Source organism: Pagrus major, chromosome 20 (genome assembly GCF_040436345.1).
Source record: "Pagrus major chromosome 20, Pma_NU_1.0".
In the NCBI taxonomy this organism is placed as follows: Eukaryota; Metazoa; Chordata; class Actinopteri; order Spariformes; family Sparidae; genus Pagrus; species Pagrus major.
In genome coordinates, this window is record NC_133234.1 from 12,717,964 (window position 1) to 12,744,380 (window position 26,417).

At 41.1% G+C, this 26,417-nt stretch overlaps 2 protein-coding genes across 2 annotated transcripts; one reads left to right on the forward strand and one right to left on the reverse strand.

Moving 5' to 3' along the window:
- The first annotated feature begins 998 nt into the window (after positions 1 to 998).
- On the forward strand, positions 999 to 25,963 carry ift140 (intraflagellar transport 140 homolog (Chlamydomonas)). The gene is made up of 30 exons (XM_073489792.1): positions 999 to 1,061; positions 1,479 to 1,642; positions 1,731 to 1,952; positions 2,166 to 2,287; positions 2,392 to 2,522; positions 3,005 to 3,180; positions 3,330 to 3,421; positions 3,511 to 3,617; positions 3,810 to 3,952; positions 4,064 to 4,267; positions 4,397 to 4,469; positions 4,604 to 4,695; positions 4,827 to 4,954; positions 5,115 to 5,232; positions 5,399 to 5,520; positions 6,053 to 6,188; positions 6,298 to 6,429; positions 6,989 to 7,230; positions 19,923 to 20,100; positions 20,509 to 20,699; positions 20,792 to 20,887; positions 20,982 to 21,114; positions 22,285 to 22,428; positions 22,657 to 22,785; positions 22,969 to 23,151; positions 23,253 to 23,456; positions 23,582 to 23,794; positions 24,227 to 24,393; positions 24,496 to 24,637; positions 24,833 to 25,963. The coding sequence occupies exons 2-30, from the start codon at positions 1,496 to 1,498 to the stop codon at positions 25,010 to 25,012; spliced, it is 4,347 nt and encodes a 1,448-aa protein (XP_073345893.1). The 5' UTR covers positions 999 to 1,061; positions 1,479 to 1,495; the 3' UTR covers positions 25,013 to 25,963.
- Positions 9,674 to 19,061, reverse strand: tmem204 (transmembrane protein 204). Its single transcript, XM_073489842.1, has 3 exons — positions 17,846 to 19,061; positions 17,050 to 17,205; positions 9,674 to 11,891 (listed from the first exon to the last, which is right to left on the reverse strand). The coding sequence occupies exons 1-3, from the start codon at positions 18,123 to 18,125 to the stop codon at positions 11,647 to 11,649; spliced, it is 681 nt and encodes a 226-aa protein (XP_073345943.1). The 5' UTR covers positions 18,126 to 19,061; the 3' UTR covers positions 9,674 to 11,646.
- Positions 25,964 to 26,417: the final 454 nt, after the last annotated feature.

Sequence of the window (26,417 nt, forward strand, 5' to 3'; positions counted from 1 at the left end):
ATGAGATGTAATCAAATTTGCACGTTTGGTCAGGAATGTTTGACAAGATTGAATATAAGATGAATGCAATATTCTAAACTTGCTTATTGGGATAATTGATAATCACAGTTATTTATTTACATTGTATGCTTGACCATCAGGTTGTTTAGAAGACCAAAACATTTCTTTACAGAAAAAGTTCTTTACATGCTTTACATTCTCCGGCTCCCCTGGCTACATGTCGTAGTATCCTTGAGCAAGATACTGAACCCCAAATTCCTCCTGATGAGAAAGGTCGGCACCTTGCATGGAAACCTCTGCCATCAGTGTGAATGGGTGTTCGTGACAAGTGTTGTAAAGCAAGTCATTTACCATTTTACCATGACTTCAAAGTATATCATGTCCCTTATGGCATGGTTATACTGTGATCCCCCTAAATTTCAAGGTATTTCATTTGTCATTATACAATAAAAGAATGTTCATTGAAAAGGACATATAGCCCCCTCCACGCTGCACACAAATCAAATATCTAGATTTGAACAGAATATAAACAATTTGATAGAATAAAATATATAAAAATAGCACAGAGGGGGAAAAAAACTTACATTATCCAATATGCATAATATCAGTGTAATATGAATGTTCTAAATTATAGTACAAATAGAAAGACCTGTTATACTGAGGATGGGGGTAATTTGCAAAACCAGCATAGAAAGATTAACAAATTTAAATGTAAGTCAATGAAACTAAAATAACCTTATTTTTTTTAAATTAACTTCATTTAACTTTACTTTTTTTAAATACAAAAAACTACATATGTCCACATGATCCTGGAGAGATGAGCCTGCTGTCAACTTCGACAACAGCTCGGCTTGTGCTCGTTGTTTTCCGGCCACGTTCGCTCTTTTCCGTAACTCCTCCTCCTGTCCAGCCTTCGAGTTGTCAGGGGCAACTAGGAGAGACGCTTCTTGATCACACAGGAGGCTAACCACACAGCAACCCTGGAAGTTACGGTCGATGTTTTGAGTTATTCCGAGATTAAACGGCCTCGTCGGCGTTAACCTGACGAACACGGCATCGAGGTCGGTCTTCTTCCTATTTCACCGGGAAGTTAACTTCATTTTGCTGTGGCGAGTACCAGCAATTGATGCTAACTTTGGCTAGCTTATCTAGCTTAGCTAATGTTAGCAGCTAAAGCTAATTTAACCATTAGTAACACAACACAACTAACGTTTGTGGGGGCTGATAATGCAAGCTATTACGGTGAAGCTCAGTTTAAGTCTGCATTGTGTATTTGTACCCAGTAGTGAACTAGCTTGCTAAGTCAGTTAACGTTACATATAAAGTGAAATGATAACGTTACATGAGGAATCATAAGTCGCTAGGAAAGGGACTGTGAACTGCACAACAAATGCAAAAATGTGAAAACAAACCATATAGCATATGTACATGTGGAGGATCACCAAACTCCCATCCACTGTTTCTTCTCTCCAATCCAGAGAGGAGCTCTGGGGACATGGCGGTGTACTTTGACCACCGTATTGAGGCCCCTGGAAGCAGTGGCGTGCCCTCTCAGTTGACCTGGCACCCTGCTCTTCCTGTCCTGGCTGTGGCCTCAAGCAGCCCCACCACTGGAGGCAATGTGGACCTCTACCTGCAGCAGGTACACACTGTGCCCCTCTGTGTGAATATCATTAATACTTACTTAATACTTAACAATGTTCGCACACTTCGTCCTTGTCCACTTGCAGGGAGAGTATGTGGAGAGCTGCCATTTGGAGCGTCCTCACCAGCCCGCAGTGCTGCGCTGGCATCCCACAAAGCCACTGTTGGCACTAGGGTGGGAGAATGGAGAGGTAGTGCTGCTGACACACCCCTCCGGAGATCAAACAGGTCTTCCCAGCACACACACAGCCTGCATCACACTGCTGGAGTGGAGTAGCTCTGGCAGCCGCTTGGTAACTGGTGATCAAGTGAGTGTGTTGCAATCACTGTATACTCTTGCTTATATCTACACGCCGTATCAACATACTAATGCATTTATTGAATAGCATGCATGATAAAAATGCTTTTTTCTGGGAATACTTGCAAGACTGGATTATCAATGCAACACTTTTGGCACAACTTTCAATTTATCATTTCTTCTAAATGTACCACATAAATAAGGTGCTATTATTTAATGACAGACTGGAGCGCTTGCAGTATGGAAGGTAGACGCCAGAGGAAGACTTCAAAGTAACCCCCTCATGAAGCATGATTACAACAAACCTCTGACTTGCTGCGTCTTCAGACCTGCCTCACCTGGAGAGTAAGTGAACAGCATCCAATGCTCTGAGTTGGTTATTGTTCTTTTGAACTCCTTGGCAGCGAGAAGGCTGTGTTGCTAAAAGTGGGACCTAACTTATGTTGCAGTGATGTGGCAAAGCTAGCCCGGGCATCAGTGAGTGGAGATGAGAGCGCTCTGGACATGTTCAGCTGGAAGGGTGCACCTCTGAAAATGGGCCCACAGGAGGGCCTTGCATTCTACGTCAGCACTGCAGATGGTAAGATTTAGTCTTTTTGTTGTGTGCAGCATTTCAAGTCAATTCCTGCCTTAAAGTGAGTATGCTTTCTTTTACAGTCTTTATTGGTGACCAGTGATTTTCAGCAATGACCATTCTCTCTGAGATGGCTCACAATCAGCCATAAAAAAAACTTTTGTGGTTTAAGATTATGTCTTACAATGCCAGTAACTCTCTTTTCAGCTCCTCGGTCTAAAACAGTGTGGCCAAAAGGAATCTAGAGAGAGCTGAGAGAGAATCTAACAGTCTTAATGAATATCATTTAATCCAGGCATAAATTTGGATGAATAAACCATGTTAAGCCATGTTACACTCATTTTTAGAAAAAAAAACAAAAAACATTAAGCCCACTTTGGCAGAGTGGCAACAAAAAAAAAACAACCCCAGAAACATATATGATAATATTATACTATGAGCTAATATCTTACTTTTGTCATCTTTAACTCTATGTGCCATGTTTATAGGAAAGGTCCACGGTGTGGATGATTTTTGCAAGACAAGCACTCTTCTCAGTGTGGAGGGTGCAATAAAGAAACTGTTCTACCTTGAGAAAAGAGAGGCGCTCGCTGTGATCACAGAGACTATGATGTTGTCACAGTACACTCTCGGACCAGAGGGAGGAGCCCAGGAATTTATGAAGGTATACTAAAATCAACTGATATAATTTATTTTTCATCTACTCAAGTGTTTTTAATGGCTTGTGTTTGTACTGGTAGATCACTGTAAAGGCCCCAGTGACTGTTTGAACTAAAACGCAGGTTCGTTTGTGACCATGTTTTTTCATGACAGGTTAAGTTGAGCAGCAAGACCGGGCAGAACGTAGACATTGTCTGGACAGACAACAGCCTCCTCATCACAGCAACAGGAGAACATGTCATTAGGTCAGTCTACACACCCTGTTATACTGTATATTCCCATTTTAAACTTAAAGCTGTGTGTGTCTGAATATCTGTTGCTTTTTATTTTTTAGGCTGTGGGACCTGGAGCGGGATGACAACTATGTTTTGCCTCTCGACGAGACTCTGGGGTTTGAGAGGGGAGAGATGATCAACTGTGTTTCATACTGTGCTGGAAAAGGTAACTGCAAAACATTTGTCTAATAGTGTGAACAGTATAAAGTGCTGTTTTTTCTTTGAATTCCTGTGGATTTGTTGGTTTTAAGAGGTTTTATTTCAAACCTTGATTGTCAAAATCAAACTATTGGTGTGCAAACTTGTTTCAAACCTCAAAAAGCCTCATTGCTGTTGTATAATGTTGCTTCCTTCCCAGAAATCTTGGCAGCTGGTACCAGCCATGGGCGCATAGCATTGTGGAGGATGGTGGTGCAGCCTGGCAGCAACAGAGGTGACACCAAGGCCCAGTGGAAGCTTCAGACGCCCACAGAGATACAGGGAAATGTCGTTCAGCTACAGGTACTGACTGGACCAGCATTAGGACTTGAAATTTGTTTTGTCAAATAATGTAATACAAACTTAACAACATCAATATGTGTATGTGAAGTTCACTTTGACCTTCCATTTCAGTGGGGCTCTAGCCTGAATCTGCTAGCAGCCAACAACTCAAACACAGTGCTGATCCTGTGTGAGCATGTGATGTCAGCCCACTTCAGCCAGCAGGTGGCAGCAGTGCAGCTCACACCGACCCAACTCAGCATCACTCAGTTCAGCACAGGGGCTCACCTTGCTCTGCAGTCTGACATACACATCAAGGGAGTGTGTGTCACCAAGGTGAGGAGCTGAGAAGTGGAGAGTGCATTTATAAAAGATACTGAACTCCTCCACAATGGTTTGGCCATGACGAGTAAAAAAACTCAAATTGATGTCATGGTAACTGGATGTGTGTTGTCAAACCTGCAGGATTCAGTTACAGTCTGGAGTGGCAAGCAGGTCACTGTGTATGAGCTTTCAGGGACAGTTCTTCGCAATACAGGTACAACACTTACACTAACTAAACCAAACTGCGTCTTTTAGATGAAATATTTTAGAAACTGCACTGATTTTTCCAACCTTTATCCCCGCTTTCATTTGTAAAATTTCTCCACTTCTGTCATCTCAACTTCCCAGGATCCTTTCCTTGTGATTCACACATTGTAGCTGTGCATGGAGAAAACCTCTACACTGTGGAGCCTAACAGGGTCCAGATTCGTACGCCACAGGTCTGTTGTCTCCCTCCCTATAGAACCTACTAACCAATATTCACCTAAATGCAGAGATGTGTCAAAAGTGGCATTTGTTGCCTTAAATTTGGTTAATTGTTGAGTGATCTTCTTTCCTCTTTTTTCTTCAGGGCACTGTGAAGCAGCTGCTGACCTTCTCCAAGGCAGAGGGCAACCCTGTACTACTCAGTGTGTGTCAGTCCTACCTGGTGGTAGGCACTGACACAGCGCACATCAGAGTCTTTGACCTCTCCCGAAGGTATATTAACGTGGATGCTGTTTCACTTCCTTTAGTTAAAAAAAGTAGTAAAATGATGACAGCTAGCTTCCATATGTAGTAAATTTCTGTTCATTGACAATTTCTGCATTAATAGTACTTTTCTGTCCAACAATGCTATTCTTACTATGTTTCTTTATAGAGATGCCAAAGCTCACTGCAGTGCTAAGAACCTGACTGACCAGATCGCCAATCTGGGAGCGCTGAGGTCGGTCAAATGTAACGCCAACGGCAGCCAAGTCAGCATCCTAATCTCTCAGGTAAATGGATAACACACACTGGTCATCCTCTTCTTTCTGAAAGCAATTTTTGAGAGCTGATACTAACATTTATTATAGAAGCCACAAGTACTTTCAGTATCTTAAAATGTGACCATGTTGTGTGAATATTTCTGTTAACTGAACTGTATGTAACCCCTCCTCTCAGGTTAATGGACGACCTGATCACAAAGTGTACTTTTATGACGTCGAGATGGACACTGTGACACACTTTGACTTCTTCATTGGCAGACCGTCCAGTGGTATCTCACAGCATGAAGAAAGTGAAAGGTAACTGCCATTGCTGTAGACTGCAGGGTTCGTCACTCAAAACAATGATTTGCATAAAAAATTGACTTTCGGTATTTTATCGGTATGTATGATCATGAAAAAGCCTCATGAAAAAGAATAGTCAATAACTCATGTAAACCAAAAATCATATTTGAAATGAAACAATCCTGTCGCCATATTTGTTTGTTGTCTCCTGCCATCTCAGAATACCATTTATCTCCTGGCTGCAATGCATTTATTTTTGTTCAGTAATGATTTTTAAAATAAACCCTTCCAGGATAATCTGTTTGACATTGTTTGCGGTGCATATAAAGGAATTATGTCTGTTTTATTTTTCACAATTGCATTTATAGATGCTATGCAAAGTTAGATGTGATGGTAACAATTTTTGGTTAAGGTACCTTGAAAGTGCTTAAAAAACACTTGAATTTTACTTTTGAAAAGCTGTACGAACCTATTATTTTGTATTCTTCCCGTGTAAAAGTTTCTCCTCTGGTTATCTCACACTGTACATGTCTTCTCTGTATTCCAGGCAGCAGTTTCAGGCGACAGAGCTCAGTGGTCGCTGCCCGGTGTCTCACTTCTGGGACGAGAGTGAACCTCGTCTTTTTGTTTGCGAGACGGTGCCGATCAGCTCCGAATCCTCATCAACTAACTTCTTGGATACGGTAAAGACTGCTCCTTAACCATGAGATGGTCCTGTATAGATCTGTGCATGTGACTTAAAGTAAATTAAAAAGTAGTTTGATAGGTTGTTGTTGTCTTCTTTCCGCTCAGACGGATGTGTCGGTGGTGACGCTCTTCTGTACGCAAGAGCATGGGCTCCTCCTGCAGGACTGCTATCCTAAACCTTCGGGCTTGCAGGCGCTTCTCGCTCTGGATGTGCCCTACTATTGTTTCAGCTGTAAGGTGAGAACACTCTGTTCTGCTCGTGTGTTGTCTCTTCAGCGGGGGGTTTAACTCTGGAAAGTTGAAGGCAGACTGTTTCATCTTGAGTTTTCTTAAATGTAGACTCCTTGTATTTTTGTTTGCACCAATCATCACTGTTCTTGTGTGTTTGGTCTTACACACCAGCTTTTATTTCGGAGGGGGGGTGTCTTTCAACCAGAAGTAAGTGTCTGTCCCCTACAGTCTGTTCAGAAAGCTCCAGTATCGTGATTGTGTATGCCTTGTGCTGCATTCAAGCACCAATACAGCAGCACAAGTGCATCCCTGAATTATCTAGATCTCACTATGCTGTTTCCAATTCCCATCCACCTTGTCTTGAATAGATTTGTTTTGTGATGCTTTGTTGTTGTGTGGTTTGCTCTATTGTTATCCATTCTCCAAAGCCCTTGTTTTCCCCCATGATTTATCATATCACATTACCTTATATAATAATGATCATACCTTACAACAGGCCTCATTCATTACTGACTGTGAATCACATGTTTACCGATCTCTCCTATTTGGTCTATCCCATCCTCAGCCCGGTGAGAGAGATCCAGGGTTACCAGAGATTTCCACATCATCTGCACCTCCCCACCCGAGCCAGCAACCGAGGGTGTCGGCTGCCCAGTTCCCCCACATGGTGTCCAGGCGACCTCTCCGAGACTTTGTGGGCCTGGAGAACTGCGAGAAGGCCACCCGCGACGCCATGCTCAACTTCAGCTTCTACCTGACCATCGGCGATATGGACGAAGCTTTCAAGTCCATCAAGCTCATCAAGAGGTAAGGCAGTGGAGACGTGCAGGAGGGCACGCCTGCTGTGGGCACATCCCCCCTGTCTGATCGCTGTCATCACTCCTCCCAGCAGTCCTTTTCACAGGCGCTCTAGTTCAAAGGCTAATCAAAGGCCACAGGGATAGCATTGTTGCTGCAGCCTTGACGCTTCTCAGAATTCTCTACAATGGTTTGCAGTGGGAGAGCAGTAACTGATTGCTTTTGACAAACACCGAGAATGGGGCATTGTTGCCACTCTTGACTCCTCATCTCATTTGACGCCTTTGACTGTTGAGGTCAACATTGGGGGAAAACTACCACAATAGTTTTGTAGCCTTAACTTTGACATGCTCTCTGAAAGTCTGACAGGTGATCGAGGCTGAATGCTGCCCAAAGTTTTGTCTTGTTCCTAAGGAATAAGAACATAACACCACTGTATTTGAATATAAGTCTAAGCTCAGCAGTTTGTGAATCATACCCTGATGCTATAATCGAATCCGATCCACCAGAGCATAACTTTTATTTGTTTATATTAGCACATGAAGTAGGATTTTAAACACAGGACATGATTAAGGACTTTTTCTGTGTCTGTGCTTTGGGAAGGAACTCTTCAATGTGTATATATGTGACTGTTTCTGTTAGTGTGCGGGTGTGTTCTGAAGGGATGTACTTTTCTAAACATACTGTGACTCACACACGCGCACATACAGACACACAACAGATCCCCCTGCCAGTTTGGTCCAAAAGGAGTGCCTTTCAATTCTTGCAAACATTGAATCAGGTCACTAAAAGGATGTGCGTGTCCGTTCCTCCGTGTATGTGTGTGTCTGTGTGTGTGTGTGTGTGTGTCTTTTGGAAACGTATATGTAATTTCAGCAGAGATCTGATATTATCTTTGGCAGAATACGTGATTCAGAGCACTCGTTCTGAATTCTGCTGTGGTTTTGCTTGCGCACGTACAAACATGACACAAATGGGAAAATAGCATACCTCACCGGCCGGATATTCCAGAGGATTTAATTGAGGTGATGACAGATTCACTAAGTTCCTCATTGATGGCTATTTTTACTGCAGCTTCTTTCTTTTTTTTTAGATCTTTATTGTGTTCGATTCCCGCATATCTCCACCCACAGGAATATATATTTCCTGTCACATTCACCTGTATCTACTGGGACTTGTCTCTACGGTGCAGATTTTTAATTGAAAAAAGGTTCTCATAGTCAGAGACTGGCTGGCGATCCAGAACTCACTTTTCCCATGAGTGCATTAAAGGGTCAGTTCACGCTAATTAAAGACGTGTAACAAATACATATACAACCCCAATTCCAAAAACGTTGTGATGCTGTGTAAAATGTAAATACAAAGAGAATGCAATGATGACAAATTCTTCTTAATCATCTTTATTGTCTTTTGTAAATACACGCTCATTCTGAATTTGACACCGCAAAATTAAAAAAAATATCTTTATCTCTGTGTAACATCACTAATTGTTGCAGTTTTGAAAGTAAAATTCTTTCCCATCCTTGCTTCATATACGACCTGAGTTGTTCAGGTTCCCTGTTGTCGTATTTTGCGCTTCATAATGCACCACACATTGTCAGTGGGTGACAGGTCTTGACTGAAGGCCGGCCAGTCTGGTACCCACACTATTACTACTAGGGATTGACTGATTTTTCAGGGCCGATGCCAGTATCAATTATTAATAAGCAAGTTAACCGATATTTGTATTTACAATACAAACAGAAATTGTAGTTTCAAAATTTTGAATAACCAGCGATGGAATGTAACTAAAATGTATTAAGGTACTGTACTGAAGCACAATTTTGAGGTACTTTACTTGAGTATTTTCTATTTTCTTTTTATTTATTTGATAACTTTAGTTAATAGTTACTTTGCAGATTCAAATAACTCAGTTTTGAAAGGCTATTACTTGTGATGTGTAACCAATTAGATAGTGTTGTGGGGCGTGACATTGAATGGGACCACAGAGTGGTGACTACAGACAGGAATTGGAAAAATGCTGATTACCGGCCCGCATAATCAGCCAGGCTGATAAATGGTCTATCCCTACTTACTAGGAAGCCATGCTGTTGTAACACATGGAGATTGTTTAATGATATTATGGATTATAATAACAAAAATGGTGACCTTCATCCCATCCTTGATTGAATGGCTGATCTTTTTCGAGGATGCCTCTTTAATACCCAGTCATGATACGACCCGCCTGTTCCCACTAAACCTTTTTAGCTGTGGAATGTTCCAAAAAGGGTTTTTCTGAGCTCTCCCCAACTCTCCCAGTCTTTTGTTGCCTCTGTCCCAACAAGTTTGAAACATGTTGCTGGCATCAAATTTAGAATAAGCATGTTTTTACAAAAACCAATAAAGTTAATGAGGTAAAACAATAAATATGTTGTCTTTGTACTGGTTTCAACTGAATATATGTCAAAAACGATTAGCAGTTATTGCGTTCTGTTTTATTTACGTTTTACACAGCATCTCAACTTGTGTGACAAATAAAATCCGCTACCCAACTCTGATAATGGAACATGGCAGTACAAGATTTCTATATCAGAAGAGGCTCTACAATCCAGTCTCCGTGTATCAATGGGGCTTTACTCAGTAGAGTAAATTATGAAAATTTTCATTCACTTGATGCAAATCAGATACTCTCAGTATGAAAGTTCCCCTGCCTCCTGTAGCAGCCTGTCAGATACAGGTTGGAATGTCTTTATTCAGTCCAGACTGTGCTACTTCCTCTCATTCATGTTGTCCTTGACTTTAGGTGACATGCTGCAGGGTTATCTGCCTGTATGAATGCATGCCTTGTCTTACTGTCTTTTTGCCAGTGCATTTGCTATTTAAAAGTTAAACTCCCTGTTTCCAATAGGAACAAAAACACCTGCGGAAGTGTTCAGGGGTGAAGCAACAACTGATGATGTTGCAGTACATGTGACCCCCATGTACTTCACTGCTTGAAGCATAGAGTTCTTTTCTGCTGTTAGCCTTTTTATTGCACAAAATATTCATATTTATATTTATCTTTCACCAGCAGTGAATTTTCTTTTGCCATGGTATCAAAAGAGATATTGAGTGAAATTTTAGAATCGTGGTCATGACAACCTTACTTTGATATATGGTCGAAAGCTCTGAAAAAAGTTAGTAAGTGAACCTTGCGTTTAGAATATCAGAGACACAGTCTTGAAAGTCTGTTGTTAAAAGTTAAACAGATGATACATGTTAGGCTCTGTGTAACATGAAGTTCTCTGTTGTCCATATGTTAGGTGTGGTGTTGGACACCAAAACAGCAGCAACAACAACGACCCTTGTGTTTGTATATTTACCAATAAATTTATTGAATTTAAATGATATATTATTATTTTAATGTGCCCCTATGCTTGGCAATGTGGAAGACCACACAGATAGCCTGGAGTTCTTTGCAGAAGTATGATATGGTCACAATATGATTACTACTACTAATGATAGCACTGTTCTTTATACAACTATATTATATTAATTTAAGTATACATTATGTACCACAAGCGAGCAGAGTTTCATATGGAAAGCATCGTGAAAAATGAAAATGCAGTACATCGCCAAAACATTTGATCAATTTAACAAATGAAACAAAATCAAAATCAGTTCATTAATTGCAGGTAATTTGGCTTTTTTATTTTCCTTTTTCAAGAGGAAAAATATTCTTGTGGCAATGACTCAGAGAGAGAATATTCCCTCCTGTCTTTCAGTAGGTACATTTTTATTTGATCCAAATATCACCTCTCATTGGCTGTTTTAAAATGTGATATTGTCAGTGATTTGGTTAAGCCAAATCCCCTCTGCCTTTACCTTGTTAGTTTACCTACTTACTTGCAACATATATTGTTAATATTAATAGGTATTAGAATTGTAATAAGCTTTAAATGGATGAAAACAATTATGAGGTATTCTGGTATTACATTTTCAACACCTTTCAAAATGTCCAATTTATAATTATGCAGGAGGCCGTTTAATAAGTGCACATAGAACAACATAGGTCAAGTTCCAGCTTGATCTTTCCAAAAGTAGGATGTTTCATATCAGACATTCCTAATTGCATATTTAGCTATCAATTAGCTCATCCAAGCATGAATAAATGAAACATCATACAATATTGAATATGTTTTCAAAGTTAAGGTCTGCTTTATGCAGAAATTTAAGTTAAATCTGTAACTTTTGTGTATTAAGCAGCAAAATAATTCTGATTTCTTTGTTTATGTTGGGAGAAGTTGTGAAATATAGAGTTTTACAATTGCAGGTTCATGTTAGTCCAGCTGATGTGGAGCCACAGGAATGTCCTCTTCTCTTGAGCGTCATACAGGAGGCTCCTAACTGGACCCAAACATGGATAGTTGACAGTCCCGTCACTGTAGTCTGTTACTCCTCATGGGCTCAACAAGGTGACTCCACGTAGTCATTGTCTAGACGCGGGTGGAAAGGCGATGCCAGTGAACGACTGATGATTATAACTCGAGGTGCAAGGCAGTCATCACGGCGATGTAAAATGTTCCAGATGAGCATGGCCGCGGCCATCGTGGCCAGCAGGCATGCTGCTATGTCCAAGTAGCAGGAGTAGGACAGGTGTGTATAGGGCCCGATCCTGTAGAAGGTCACGAGTCCGATCACCAGCACAAAACCTGCAAAGGAGCACAGAGAAGAAAGGATTCAATCGGTGAACATTCACTGCCATCCTTATTTATGGTTGAATCCATTTATGAAACTTTTAGCAATTTGTGATTTGTGTGCTGCTGTGAGATGTTTTACATTAATACACATTTATTTATGTGTACTTTTGTTGGCTACTGAAGAAGTAAAAGGAATAATTTCAGCCCTGTTGAAGTGAAACCAAGATGCTTTTATGCAAACAGAAGGCAGGGGACGAGTGTTCAATCCATTGTATCCATGTATTATCAAGAGAATGTCCAGGGTCTACAGCCATGATAATGCTTTAAGCTAAATGCTAAAATCAGCTTGCTCACAATGACAATGATAATGCTAACTGTGCCTTCATGTGCTGTCGGAATTATCAGAAAAAGTTCAAATTCATGTGAATGCCCTCTCAAGTCGGAACAACAGTTTAGAAAGTCGGGGGGAAAAATGGTTACACAAATTGCCGAGTTGACGTCATATGACGCTAAAACAAGGCGGACGAAAGTGAACATTGGGTTGATGGTAAGAGGTTTTACCAAAGCCATGTATTGTATAGTCATTGTATCGTTTCCTTTGCTCTTCCTTGTCAGGCAAATACTGGAATCAGCTGTCAGTGGTTGTTTTAACTTTGAGAGATAAAATGCAAAACAACTTCTCTTTGGCGTCCATGTTGCTCCCACATTCTGAAAATATTCTTCGGCCTGTTTCTAGGTTTAATTTCTTGGGTATTCAGAAGACAGAATTTTAAAGGTACGGGTCAGTGAAAAAGTATAATGTAATTTAAAATGTCTGAGTGGCTTTTTGATATCCCACATGCTGACATTAAGGCATCCCTTTAGCCTTGTATTTTACAGTTCAGCGGGAGCTCTGTGTGGGGCCTTTGAATTTGGAAATCTGTTTCCTCCGGGGAAGAACTTCTGAGACCTCAGGATCAAAGTTCTGAATAGTGTAAAAATATCAGAGCATGAATATGTGCACGGGAGAGCCTTTGAGATGTTTTATCTCCTGATTTCTTTGATTCACAGTTGTTTAACTCACGCAATGAGGAACTCCTGTCTGCATGTGAGGGCCTTCAATTCCATGCTGTTTCTCTGATCCTTACTTTGTTTTATTGACATTATCTGCGGTGGGAAGTTATTCATTGTCTCCATAGGCCACAGCTTTCCTTATTCTTTACCATTAGAGGTGTGTATTAGTGCTGGAATGATAAGTCAATAAATTAATTAGTTGATCGAAAGAAAATGAGTGTCCAAATATTTTGATAATCGATCTCATGAGCAAAAATGTCAGACAATGACAGACAGTAATGATAGTAAACGAAGAGTCTTTGGGTTTTGGACTGTTGGTTGGACAAAAGAAGCGATTGAAGACGTCACTTTGGCCTCTGGGAATTTTTTTACATTCTATAGACTAAACTTTTAATTGATTAATCATGGGAATAACCATCAGAATAAACGATATTGAAGATAATTGCTAGTTGCAGCCCTAGTGTGTATGAAATCCCACATATTTAAATGCTATGAAAGTATCCCCCGGTCCATCAGTCATTACAGCATTCAGGTGCGGTCTGAAGCTGAGCAATGGTTTAACAATAATGTAGTCAGAAAATTTGCCCCATCCTCAGTGGTATAAATACAGGGACCAAAAATAATCACTGGAAATATGGATGTTGGTGCTTTAGGATATGAATCAGTCAGTTTCCTGAAGCTGTCAGCAAGTTAATTTTATTTCTTTCTCCCTCTAAAGCATGGCCGTCATTGTTTTAAGTAAGGATGTGAATAATTGTGTCTGTGTATCATCGCGTGTCTACCATAGTGTGTACGCTCAAGAATGCAACTGTTTGCTCAATCTCTTCATGTTTAACCTGTCTGGCTCCTTATCCAAGAAAATGAATAATCTCCTGTCCTCCAGGTTCCAGCCAGGGGTGGGCTGTGTGAACCTCTTTTTTTGGCACTGACTTATCAATCAAACTTCCTTCCTCTTCTTCCTCTTTCCATCCTTCCTTCCTTCCCACTCCTCCACACCCTAAGCTTCGAGGTTAATAAATTCGCTGGACATTTGACATGATCTGTCACAGAGAAAATCTAAACAATTCTTAACCTAAGGCCAGGTCTTGGAAATTCATTTAGCTGAGTTGTTTTCCTTAAGTGAGGAATGACTTGGTTTATTCTTAAAGGGCACATAATTGATTGGAGAGACACGCCTGCCTGGGTGTATCTCTCAAGCCTTCATGACTCCCTTATTACTTGGAATCCGATGAGCCACAGACTTCTGGGAAGTTTGACTCCTTCATGAGCCAAATATAACAGATCAGAATTTAGCCTCACAGTTAAATTCGCAGTTCCTCAGAATCAAAAAAAATGATTAAGTGCATCTCAGAGAGCCTTGACCCGCAGTCACGGCATGTTGGAGCTGTGTCCATTCAGAAAACACATTCCAGGGGTGAAATGACCAATATTGTGCTTTCTTCCCCGGACCTGCCAACACTGCTGAGATATCACTGAATGGGACTGGATATTGTTATTCCACAGTCGGCTCGCAATAACTGAGCATTTGGCACGATTGAAAATGAAAACACTCCAGAGAAAGAGAGTGATGGGTAAAAATATCTCCATTCATTCAGAGCCGAGGCCCATTCACTGACTCAGTGGGGGAGGTCTTAAGTAGGAACAGGGAATTAATTACTGAATGGTTAAAGCCTGTACAGCTTTCTTTACTCAGAATTTTAGGCCCTTTTACTTGATACATTTATACAGTTATTTTGCTTCTTATTTAAGGCAACTAAATAACTTTCATTACTGGTGAATCTGACAGTTATCTTCTCTGTAAATTGATTAATTGTATAATTAGTAAAAACTGCTGATCTCAAATGCTTGCGTTCTGACCCAAGAGACGACAATGCCAGTCTCTTGATCGGTCCACCTCTTTGACCCCGACTGAAATATATGAACAACTAATTAATGGATTCCCATGAATTTTGGTAAAGATATTCATGGATGAATCTTAATGACTTCGGTGGTCATTTGTATGTCAAAGTTTGCACTTATCCAATGAAATATCTCAATCTGGCAGAGATGTTAATGGTTCCCAGACAGAGTATCCTAATAACTGTGGCATGATGTTGAGACAAATTAAATTTCTCAGCATCTTTTGGATTTTGCTGAAATTTGGCATTCAACATTCATGTTTCCCTCATAGCCAATTGTGTGGCTGTAGACTTTTGTTTCAAAAATGGCTGAAACGATTCAATCGGTTATCAAAATAGATTCCCATTATTATTATTTCGGTCAATTGGAGTAGTTGAATAATTCACAAATCATTTCAGGTGTAAATATAAAGTTAATCCTTTTTCACCAGAGGGTCGTTATCAAACATGAACTATTTTGAACCACCAATCTATAACCATGAAAACTGCTGATGAGGACAGTCTGATACTGAAGTTGAAAGCCCTGGAAAGAGCTAAAAAAGAAATGGACTTTGAGTTGGAATTTTATTTGTCAAACTCATCCTAGTTCTCTGTTTGTTTGTTTTAAACTCCCAAATGAAAAGACAGTTAAATAGACATAGAAACCACATTGACAAGCATAGCAGCATGATGACGACCTCATTCATCTTAAATTGAATTGAGTGTTCTGTTTTTGGTTGGGGACATTCCATTCACCAAGATATATGTCATTACTGTATGTCACTCTTTGGTGACCATATATGGTAAGACAGTAAAAGAGCATTTCTGTTTATGGATGTCAGAGAAATAAGTCTGTACTTTGTCACTACTGTTACTGAAGCCAACAATTATGAATCATCATGATTATCATTTGGTTATTTTCTTTGCTTTACTTTAGTGAGATGAGTTCCTGCTAACTGAGGTTTGGCTGGTGGTGTCTAATATTAGAAAATACTGTTGTGATGGGTGGGTCCCAATCCTCTCACCAAGGCCTTCAGATAAAAGGCCTCATCCCTGTTGCAATGCGTACTAAAGACGGCAACGACAAAGAGCAGATTCTTTATTTGCTGCTGCTCTCGGACATTTTGTAAACACAGACTTAAAAGCTCGGCCAGCTTATCTAGACGGAGACAATTCCCACCCTGTTGTCACATGTACCACGGGACGTTTCTCTACCAAAACACACGATAAACACACAATCACAACACACACGCAAAACCTGCATGCGCATAATCCCTCCTGCCAGCGCACACACAAACACACAGTCCCTGTCGAAAACTGTCTTTCCCGTCCGTTCCCCCCTCCCCTCTTTTTCCTTCTTCAGCTCGGGGGTTTGCATAACAGGTAGTCACAGACATTTCCTCGTCCTGAGCAGGGATATCCTGGCGCCCGACAGTCGCTCCCTGGCTCGCTGCAACTCTGGCCCATGGATTCTGGACTGGGACTAAATTTAGACCCAGAGCAGACCCCCTTCATGCCGCTCTGCCACAATGATACCAACCGACTGAGTGACCACTGCACACACAACACACTTCCTCAGCAGGGGCACTGGGACAGGCCATACCAGCCAACACTTAATGTGACACAGTGGGGTGGATAGATGGATGGGTGTTGGTTGCAGAGGAGGTTTGTCAGCATGGCTGCTCTTAGTTGTGTCTCGTGCTAATTAATCCTTAGGATGGCCCTCTTTCTCTTCCTGGTTTCTTATTCTCCCCATCTTTTTTTTGTTGGTACAGAGAAAAAAGTATAAACATATTGAATAAGACCTTATTCGGTATGTTTATACTTTTTTCTCTGTACACTTAAATCAAACAGAGATTTCAACTATGTTTAAATGAAGACAGGTAGGAATAAAATGATGATTTTAAAGTAGTAAAGTCCACTAGTCAGATTTCACCTACATTATCTACATTTATCATGGGTTTAAACTTATATTAGGTAAAAATGTGCATTTTTAAAATACATTTCACTGAGCAAACTCAAAGCAAGAGGTTTGCTGCCTTCTGTTCAGTGTCTTCCTGTAGATTTTGCCCTCAGAACCAGATCTTCAGTGTTGGAGAGTCAGCCAGTCTAGCTCCCCCTCCCTGTGATTTTACCCCCTCTCTTTGGCACTGCACCAGAGAGCATGTGAACTTTGCTCTGCAGCCTCTTTTTTTTCGTGTCATGAACACAGTATATTGCATAGAAGTGCTCATACTCACTGGCTAGCTGGAAGAGTGCAGCAATGGCCTCCTCCCACCACTGGGATTCCTGTGTGATGAAGGGCAGCTCCACCAGGCCAAGAAGGAAGATCAGCTGACCAACAGTCAGGGCCACGGTCGCCATCAGGTTACATGCTCGCATCATGTCAAACTGCACTTGAGGGACCAGATGAAGAGCTGTGTCATTTTTCTGCACTACAGTCAAAATGCATTAATTGGACGTGCATGACGAGTCAGGTTGAGTCTAAATTCGTCTCAATGTTTGTGCAACACAAAACTTCGAAAGCACGTCTTTGTCTGACATCAGTAGGCATTGCTGCCCATTGTGTACAGTAAAGCTGGCCAAAGGGCCGTCAGCGTTTCCCACGCTTGTTCTTGAATGAAAATATCTCAATGGAGCTTAATTTAGCAAAGCACACTAATGCTCCACAACTCTGACTCACCCTGATAACATTTACACTCAAAACATGTCAGGAACGCGAAAAGCTCAACAAAAAAAAAAAGATGTATTTGGCTTTGACATAAATAACAATAAATTATTGGTTGGGTGCCATGTGCTGCTGTTTACACAAATACATCAGTGTATTAGTGTCAGTGACTGCACTGCTGTTTGAATCAAGTTGATCTGTTGTCTTCAATCTTCATACATGTTGGATAATACCAATCAATCCATCAACCAGTCTGATGAGTAACACATTAGTCACCTTGAAGTTTGTTAATCCTGAAATGTTCTACATTTTTAGTATAAAAACTAGCATTCAAACATTTGAGTATGAAAACAAGCATAAAAACTTACATTTGACAGTGCTGCGGGATTCTTGGTAGCCTGCAAACTCAGAGCCCCATCCCAGGCTTTCGCACTGCCTCTGCGTCCCCTGCCCTCTTCTCCCACCCTGGAGATCGTCGCGGCCCCTTTCCCCACCTGTGGGGCACATCCTCCACAGTCCCACGCTCCGCTTGCGTCCGTCCTCCAGCGCCTGCAGGACCCAGCTGGGTGTGAAGGCTGCAACATTGTTTAAGACTAGGGACAGCAGGGCTACTGCCACCGCCGCCGCAACTAGCCTCTGCACAGCCATACGACGCCCGCCGCCGCGCGCCACCTCTCCTCCTCCCTCGTGCCCCTCCTCTGTCCCCTGTTCCTCCTCAGTGTCCTGCCCGCTCCCTTGCCTCTCCTCCAGGGCACCAGCAGTGCTCTGGGCCCCCTGGCTCCTCTCCACCTCCACCACCTCCTCCAGCTGTTAGCGAGTGTTGCCCCAGCTCACACGGAGGTGGAATTGACAAGAGTGTTGTCTTGAGACTTAGCTAAAGGACATCTCCATTCATCCTCATTCAGGAGTTGGTTGTTGTCGTCGCAGCAGATCCTTAGCCCTCCTCCTCAGACAGCACAGCGGGTACGCCGGGGTTAATCCAACTGGCACCTAGGTCCATTCCACTGGCTCTGGCTGGCTGCAGCTTGACTATTGGATCTTGGTCCTTGCTTGGTTTTCTCCTTGCTTTTAACTTTATCTTCTCCTTTTCCTTTCTTCAGTGCTTTGCTTATTGCATTGACTTCTTTGTGTGCATCTGGCTTCTCTGTGCAGGCAGTAGATTGTTTTTCTGGTTTCTTTTCTTTTCGTCTTTTCTCCAGCCACTTCACGTTTCCTTCGGATGAGTACAGATGCAAATATGTGCAGTTTCTAAGGACGATGTTTCTCTGAGCTGACTCACCAGTGGCTTGACTGAGGTTTTGCTCAACTAGAAGACTGCCTGACTGGAGAACAAGAAGTCCTTTAACCCACCTACTTTTGCTTCTCTCTGTCCTTCCCTCTCTCTCCCTCGCTCTGTTTCTCTGCAAATCCTTGAAGGTCAGAGTTGAAATGTGGGGGAGCTGCTGTTCGTCCTGGTCCGAGACATCAGTTCGCAACTTTTAACAAGCTCCCTCCTTCATGATCACTTTAAATGTGTGTGTGTCAGTGTGTTTGTGTGCGAGAATGTCCAAAAGACCCCCTTCTTAGACGTCACGGTTGTGTATTCTTTTGTCTGGAGCCCAGGGGGCGTTCGCTAAAGTCCTCTCCCTCTCTCTCCTGTGCGCAACAAACATATTGGCTGCCACACTCAGCCCAGCAACAGGATGTGTTTCCTGAGAGGAAAAGAGGATGGGAAGAGAGGCCAAATGTAGACCTGTTCCTTCTCTTGTCTTTCCTTTTTGGGCTCTCTAGATCTTGCCGCTCTGTGCGCAGAAAGCTCTGTTTTTCTCAGCGTTGTAAAGTATTTCACTTTTGGTTTCAGGGTCGGTTTTCTGTTACCATGTAGAGCAAGATTTTGGCTACGCTTGCTTTCTTTTTCTTCACTTGGCCTCCGTTCCCCCTCTTATAGCAGGGCCCCTAAAGATTTGGGGTATTTCCTGTTGCCTAACTTTAATAAACAGCCCACATCTGTATCAGCTAAAGCAAGGAGGAGGGCGGGTACGCAAATAGAGACCAGATGGCTGTGGAATCTTAAAATTGGAATTGAAGCAAAAAAGAAAAGGGGGCAGAGGGACTGATTTACGTCAGCAGGAAAAAAGGAAAAAAAGGAAAGACAGCAAAAGAAAATCACGCCTCTTGCTTTGAGTTAAAGTCCTGCACACATTCTTGTATCTTTATATATAGTGTTTGTATGCAGGAGATTATTTTCTTCTTAAATGTTAAAATGATACTACCGTACTAGAGGTCTGGTTAGTGAGACCCAAAGGTGCCTGCATATTTGTCACTATTTTCACATGTATACTAAGGACAAAACTGTGAATAACTGTATGTACGTTTGTTTAACTGTTTTCACTGTTGAATAATGAGATACCAATGCAGTGATTACACATAACCCCTACAAACAAGCCTTTTCTCTTCTCTCTGTAGTAAAGCGGTATGGGAAAACATGGCACGGATGTGTGTGAAAACCCGCCGGCTGGATGTGGCACGCGTGTGCCTTGGGAATATGGGAAATGCCAGGGCAGCGAAAGCACTGAAGGAGGCGGAGGCTGAGCCGGAGCCAGAAGCCCAAGTGGCCATGTTGGCCATTCAGCTCGGCATGCTGGTGAGATATTCAAGGATTAGAGGACTTAAAGACAATGTTGGAAAGTTTATTCATCTGTTTTTGGGAATAAAGTGACCTTCATGTTGATTTAGTGATGTACTATTCTTTCTTTTACTCAGAGAAAACCAAGATACATAAAAAAAATAAACAAAGTAGACAATGCAATAGAGAAAATACAAGCTAATAACACCTTAAAGGCCATCATCACTCCAGATCATGAAACCCTTGATATCAAGAGGATATTTTTCTCTTCTTCATAAATAACCCTAAAACTGTAGTCCAACTTAATGCCACATCCTTTGGCCACAAATAACATGGCCTCTTTTTTACCTCTAAGCATTGCACCACACAGAGACCGTGGGACTTTCCTGACTTATCTTTCCATCATCGTTTCCTGTCCTCCAATAGGAAGATGCAGAGAAGTTGTACAAGTGCTGTCAACGCTATGACCTGCTGAACAATTTCTATCAGGCTTCTGGCCAATGGCAGCAAGCTTTGGAAACAGCGGAGAACCGTGATCGCATCCATCTACGCACCACCTACTACAATTATGCCAAATATCTGGAGTCCATGGGCGACAAGACCCGTGCCCTTGCATAGTAAGACAGAATCTGTTCTGTGTTTATCTTAAATGTTTGAGGGGCAAAATTACCGTGGGAACAAAGTTTGATTGTCAGCCTTTTTGTTCCAGTTATGAGAATTCAGACACACACAGGGTCGAAGTGCCCAGAATGCTGCAGGATGACACGCCGTCTCTAGAGATCTACGTTAACAAAATGAAAGACAAGTAAGTTTCTCTTTATGATAAAAGCCCCTTTCATACCACAATACTCACGGTATATTCATACACTAAGTTACATTTAAACATCTTATCCATCCAGGAACATCTATAAGTGGTGGGCCCAGTACCTGGAGAGCCAGTCAGACATGGATTCAGCTCTGCGTTACTATGATTGTGCCCAGGATTACCTCTCCCTGGTTCGAGTCCACTGCTACATGGGGAACATTCAGAAGGTGAATAATACAATGAAACATTTATATTGTTTTCAACACTTGATATTAAAGGGGCAATATGTAAGAATTTAGTTAAAAACATTTAAAAATAAGAACAGAATGCGAAGAAATAACAGTTTTGACGTTGATTTATTATGTTGCAAAGATGTTTGCATGTTAACCACCTAGCCCCAGCCCATCCTGGTCCAAAGCTCCTGTGCTAGCGGTGTAAACACCAACACGCATCTGGTCCCAGAGCTCCCAGTCCAGACCGCTAGCTGCATGGCTAAACTGAGCTAACCGAGCTAACTAGCTAATTAACTAGTAACTAGAGAAGCTTTTGTACATGATTTACAATCTTAATATGCTTTGCTCAGTATGGGCCATATAAGAAAAGTCTCCCTTGATTACACTTAGTTAATATGGTCTATTCTTAAGTAACAAAATATAAAACGACAAGCATTAGTAGTGCAAGACCTCACTTTAGAATGTGCAACATATTCTGGGTTATAAATAGTTAACAAAAGCAATAGTTATAGTTATAGTTATTTGGACCATACTAGGCAAAGCATCGGAGCATCAAGCATTGTAATTGTACAACAACTTCCTTAGTTACTATCAATAAGCAGTGGTTACGAGGTTATTGATGGAAAACCCTTCATTAATGATGAGGTAGCAGCTGTAGACTATAGTCATGCAAAATAAGGCATTAATAAATGCTTTATAATGAATAATCAAGAGCCAATATGCTACTTAGATGCATGCTAATAAGCAACTACTCAATGCAGTAACACTTTATATTAACCCTCATTAATAAATGGTAAATTTGTAGTCAATAAAAATTTTGCTAATGTTTATTTCACTGTAAACAAACAGTGAAATGCTCTAGAAAACATTTATGAAGCAATTATTTTTTTAAAAGTTGCAACTGATGTTATAATACTTTGTACATATGTTGTTGAATTGCGTGTCATTGAGTGTTACCCTCCTTATATGTACAGCACATGGGAAATTTGCTCTATTTCAAGTATAGTAAAATAGTTTTGAAACAAGAGCCCTCCATAGTGATTTAATCCTTATTGATTTCTCTTCAGAATACATAGATGTGTATTGCAGTAGTGAACATACAGCAAAATTATTGTTATAGTGAGTTTTTCATAGATGTGATTATGTACTTAATTATTTTACCAGGCATCTGAGATAGCCAATGACACAGGCGACAGGGCAGCGTCATACCACCTGGCCAGACACTATGAGGGCCATGATGACATCAAACAGGCCGTCCACTTCTACACACGAGCCCAGGCCTACAACAATGCCATACGCCTTTGTAAGGTAAAGTCCTCCACTGTGTACTTTTCTGCTCATTCTTAGTTGGTTATCTCTGTGAATACCCAACAGACAGGTAATTTATGAATCATTATTGATCATGATATTCATTGGCAGAAATGTGACATTTCATCCTAAATCATCAAAACAAGACTGTATTCTTTCAACATGTTCCTTCATTGTTATTGCTGTGCTTTGGTCTCTCAGTGAGTTGGTTGATTTGTGTCTAAACAGGAGAATGGTCTGGACGACCAGCTGATGAACCTGGCTCTGCTCAGCAACCCAGAGGACATGATGGAGGCTGCCTGTTACTATGAAGAGAAAGGCACCCACATGGACCGAGCTGTCGAGCTCTACCACAAGGTCCCAGCTAATTTTTATTTTTTTTCTGAATGACTGCTCTTATTGGTGCATTCTTAAACACTCCACAAGGGGGCAGCATTGTACCATATATTCATCCTGAACAAATGTTGATGGGTGAAAAAATAAAGGGAATATGTTGTGTGACAGCAGTATGCTTTTTTTTTGCCATCTTCTCCACTGTAGGCTGGTTACGTCTCCAAAGCTCTGGAGTTGGCCTTTGCCACTCAACAGTTCGCTATACTTCAGATGATTGCCGAGGATCTGAACGAGAACTCTGACCCAGCCCTCCTGGCACGCTGCTCCGACTTCTTCATCACACATTCCCAGTATGATAAGGCTGTGGAGTTACTAGTAGCAGCCAAGAAGGTAGGCTGTTTGTGAAACATCCTCACCTATACATTGCAAATATCAGTTAATATGTGCAAACTTATGTTTGTTTCTTCATTTGCCTGTGTACATGAACAAAGTACCATCAAGCCCTGGAGTTGTGTGTGACCCAGAACTTGACCATCACAGAGGAACTTGCAGAGAGGATGACTGTGACTGATTCAAAAGACTTATCTGAAGAGGCCCGGAAGGAGCTGCTGGAGAGGATAGCTGACTGCTGCATGCGTCAGGGCAATTACCACCTGGCTACCAAGAAATACACACAGGCGGGCAACAAGCTCAAGGTAATACTGTGATGTGTGGTAGACCTAAATTGATTCCCTGCAAGCTTAGAACATCTTGCAGGTATGTGCATGCAAGTTAAAAATGACAGTGTTAGACCATAAAAATGTTTATCTTTCTCAAACAGGCCATGAGGGCACTCCTGAAGTCAGGCGACACAGAGAAAATCGTATTCTTTGCCAATGTTTCTCGCCAGAAGGAGCTTTTCATCATGGCCGCCAACTACCTCCAGTCTCTGGACTGGCGGAATAATCCAGAGATCTTGAAGACAATCATTGGTTTCTACACTAAAGGCAGGGCACTGGACCTGCTTGCTGGCTTCTATGAAGCCTGTGCTCAGGTAGAGTAATACGCCATACAATACATCTAATCATCTGTCCATTTCATGATGTTTATTATTAGTACTTTTGTGGTTATGAATCGACAGTAATCATTTTGGAAGAAGTTAGTTAAATCTTAATAAAACGTTAAATAACTACAAGCAATTTATGTAGGAAAAATGTTACTTTGAAATTGTTGCAGCTGTTAAGAGGAACTGTGTAGGTTTGGAGAAGAAATTCAAACTTAGAATTTTTATATTTACATACAATGTTAATGATGTACTAATACAAACTCTTATGTAAATAATGTAAATCTTATGTACCTTTTTTCTTGGGGTTCTTTCAAATAGCTTATCTGTTTTTATGAAATATGATTTGGGACAATTTAAGGGAGAAGATACTATGTTAAAACACTCAGTAAACAAAGTTTCCTTTTGTTTACCATTGTGAAGGTTGAGATTGACGATTACCAGAACTATGAAAAGGCTCTAGATGCTTTGACTGAGGCTTTCAAGTGCGTCTCAAAAGCAAAGGACTCTTCAGCTGGACAGCAGGAAGCAAGACTGGCTGACCTGCAGCACAAAATCACCCTAATCAAGAAGTTTGTCCACGCACGCAGGTAATAATGTAACTCACATTAATAAAAAATCAATTTTTCCTTTTCCGAAAAAAGGCATTTCTTTAATGTCCTTTACTGCCCAAACTTTGTCTTTATCTGCAGGTTGTATACGGAGGATGCTGGTGAGGCCGTGCGGTTATGCGAAACCTTGCTGGAGGAGCCAGAGTTGGACCCTGCTGTCAGGATTGGAGACGCATTTGGTTTCCTAGTGGAGCACCACTGTCAGCAAGGCAACTTTCAAGTGGTGATTATCATTTTTCTAGCTTTTTTATCAGGTGAAATGAAGCTTTGGTAAAAGAAAACTTCTGCATCCTGTTAAAGAAAGTGCTAAATATCAAATTGTCCAAATTGTAAGTTCATGTATCAAGATTCACGGCTCTAAACTCTAAAAAAGTCCTCAGACAAACAATTAGCTCTTCTTTCCCTCTGTCTTCTCCAGGCCTACCGTAAGCTGGAGGAGCTCCAGAAGCTTTTGCCATCGCAGAATGTTCGGTACTATGTGAGCCAGACCAGCCTCGAGGCCCTGCAAAAAGAGATTGGTATCCCTATGGAACGTGGTGACCGCAGGCAAAGTCTGAAGGAAGAGGATGAAGTGGAGGAGGACTTAAATGTGTCTTAAGTCTCTCTGATGACTTTTATTTTGTTGAACAATATAATATATTTTCATATATTTAGATTCCTTTTTTTGTGTGTATGAAGGGTCTGCATTTTCAAGCTCCTGAATATGCAGAGTCTGCACTTTCTCGGACCGGGTATGACTGTGCAGTTGGTTCTGTGCAAAAACAGCAACACGATATGCGTCGGAGTTATTAGCAGAAGTCACACTGGTACAAATGAGCAATAGAAGGCACTTCATTATCACACAGTGGACGAGCACTGTGGAACAAAGGCAGAAGAGATGGAAAGAAAGAAAGCAACAATAAGACCACATGAGGTTATTGAAAATCTTCCACATTCATTAAGTTGAACCGCGAGGACGTCTCCTACCTCAGAAAACTATATATTTGACCTGCAAGACAAGAAGGGATCAACACTAGAAGCTCTAATTGTTGAGCTTTGATATATCAATGGCGGACATTCACATGGATTTAAACAATCTTTAAAATCTAGCATTCATTCAGATATTCACAAGAGCTAATTAATTCTAATAAATATCACCCTATTTTTCAAAAATGTTGAATCAAGTCATCTTTAACCTGTACGGTCTGCAAAAGAGGGTAAAAAAATGTTATTGCTTAATGCAGCTTTGTTCTGTTGTCAGTCCTGGATTGACTTAACAGCTGTTTTTCGTGCAGAATGGTACAGATTGATGAATACAATTTATTGCCTTTGAGCTGAATTTTTATATCTAAGTTTGCTGTTTGTTATAGATTCACTCTCAGATCTGATGTGGTTTACATGCATTTGGTACAATGTATTTTTTTATTCAGTTGGTGTATTAATTGTAAGTGTCCTGTCAGTGTCAAAAGTCCTGTGTAAAGCATTTTGCAGCTATTTTTATACTTAGCACATGATAATGTGAATTTCACATGACAATACATTGTTCCTATCTCTTGTACGGTTCCTATAATAAAACATTTTTAAAATCATACTGTATGGCCTGAAAGGTTTTTAAAACAATAGGGGTAATCATAATGATATGGCTGTGATAAACTGTAAGAGGCTGGTGAAGCTTAGACACATTTTAACAGCTCATCAGGAGACAGCAGCTGTCCCAATTGTAGGCACAAGATGGCGCCGCTGTCAATGACATTGCAGTGGCTCGAATGTATTTTACAGGAAAGAGGCTCTTGAAGCTAGTTAGCTGAAATAATAGACTGCTAAATCACATATAGTAAAGAATAACTTAATGTAGCAGTTAGAGGTTCCCCCATTTTTATGAAACAATGGGGGGAAAATAGTGGAAGCTAATTGTAGCTAACTTCAATCTTCAACAGGATTTGCTATTTAGGCTAGTTAGTGGTGAAAGTCAAAGACACCATACTAAAACAGTTAAATTTACATCCTGTTGAATTACATTAATG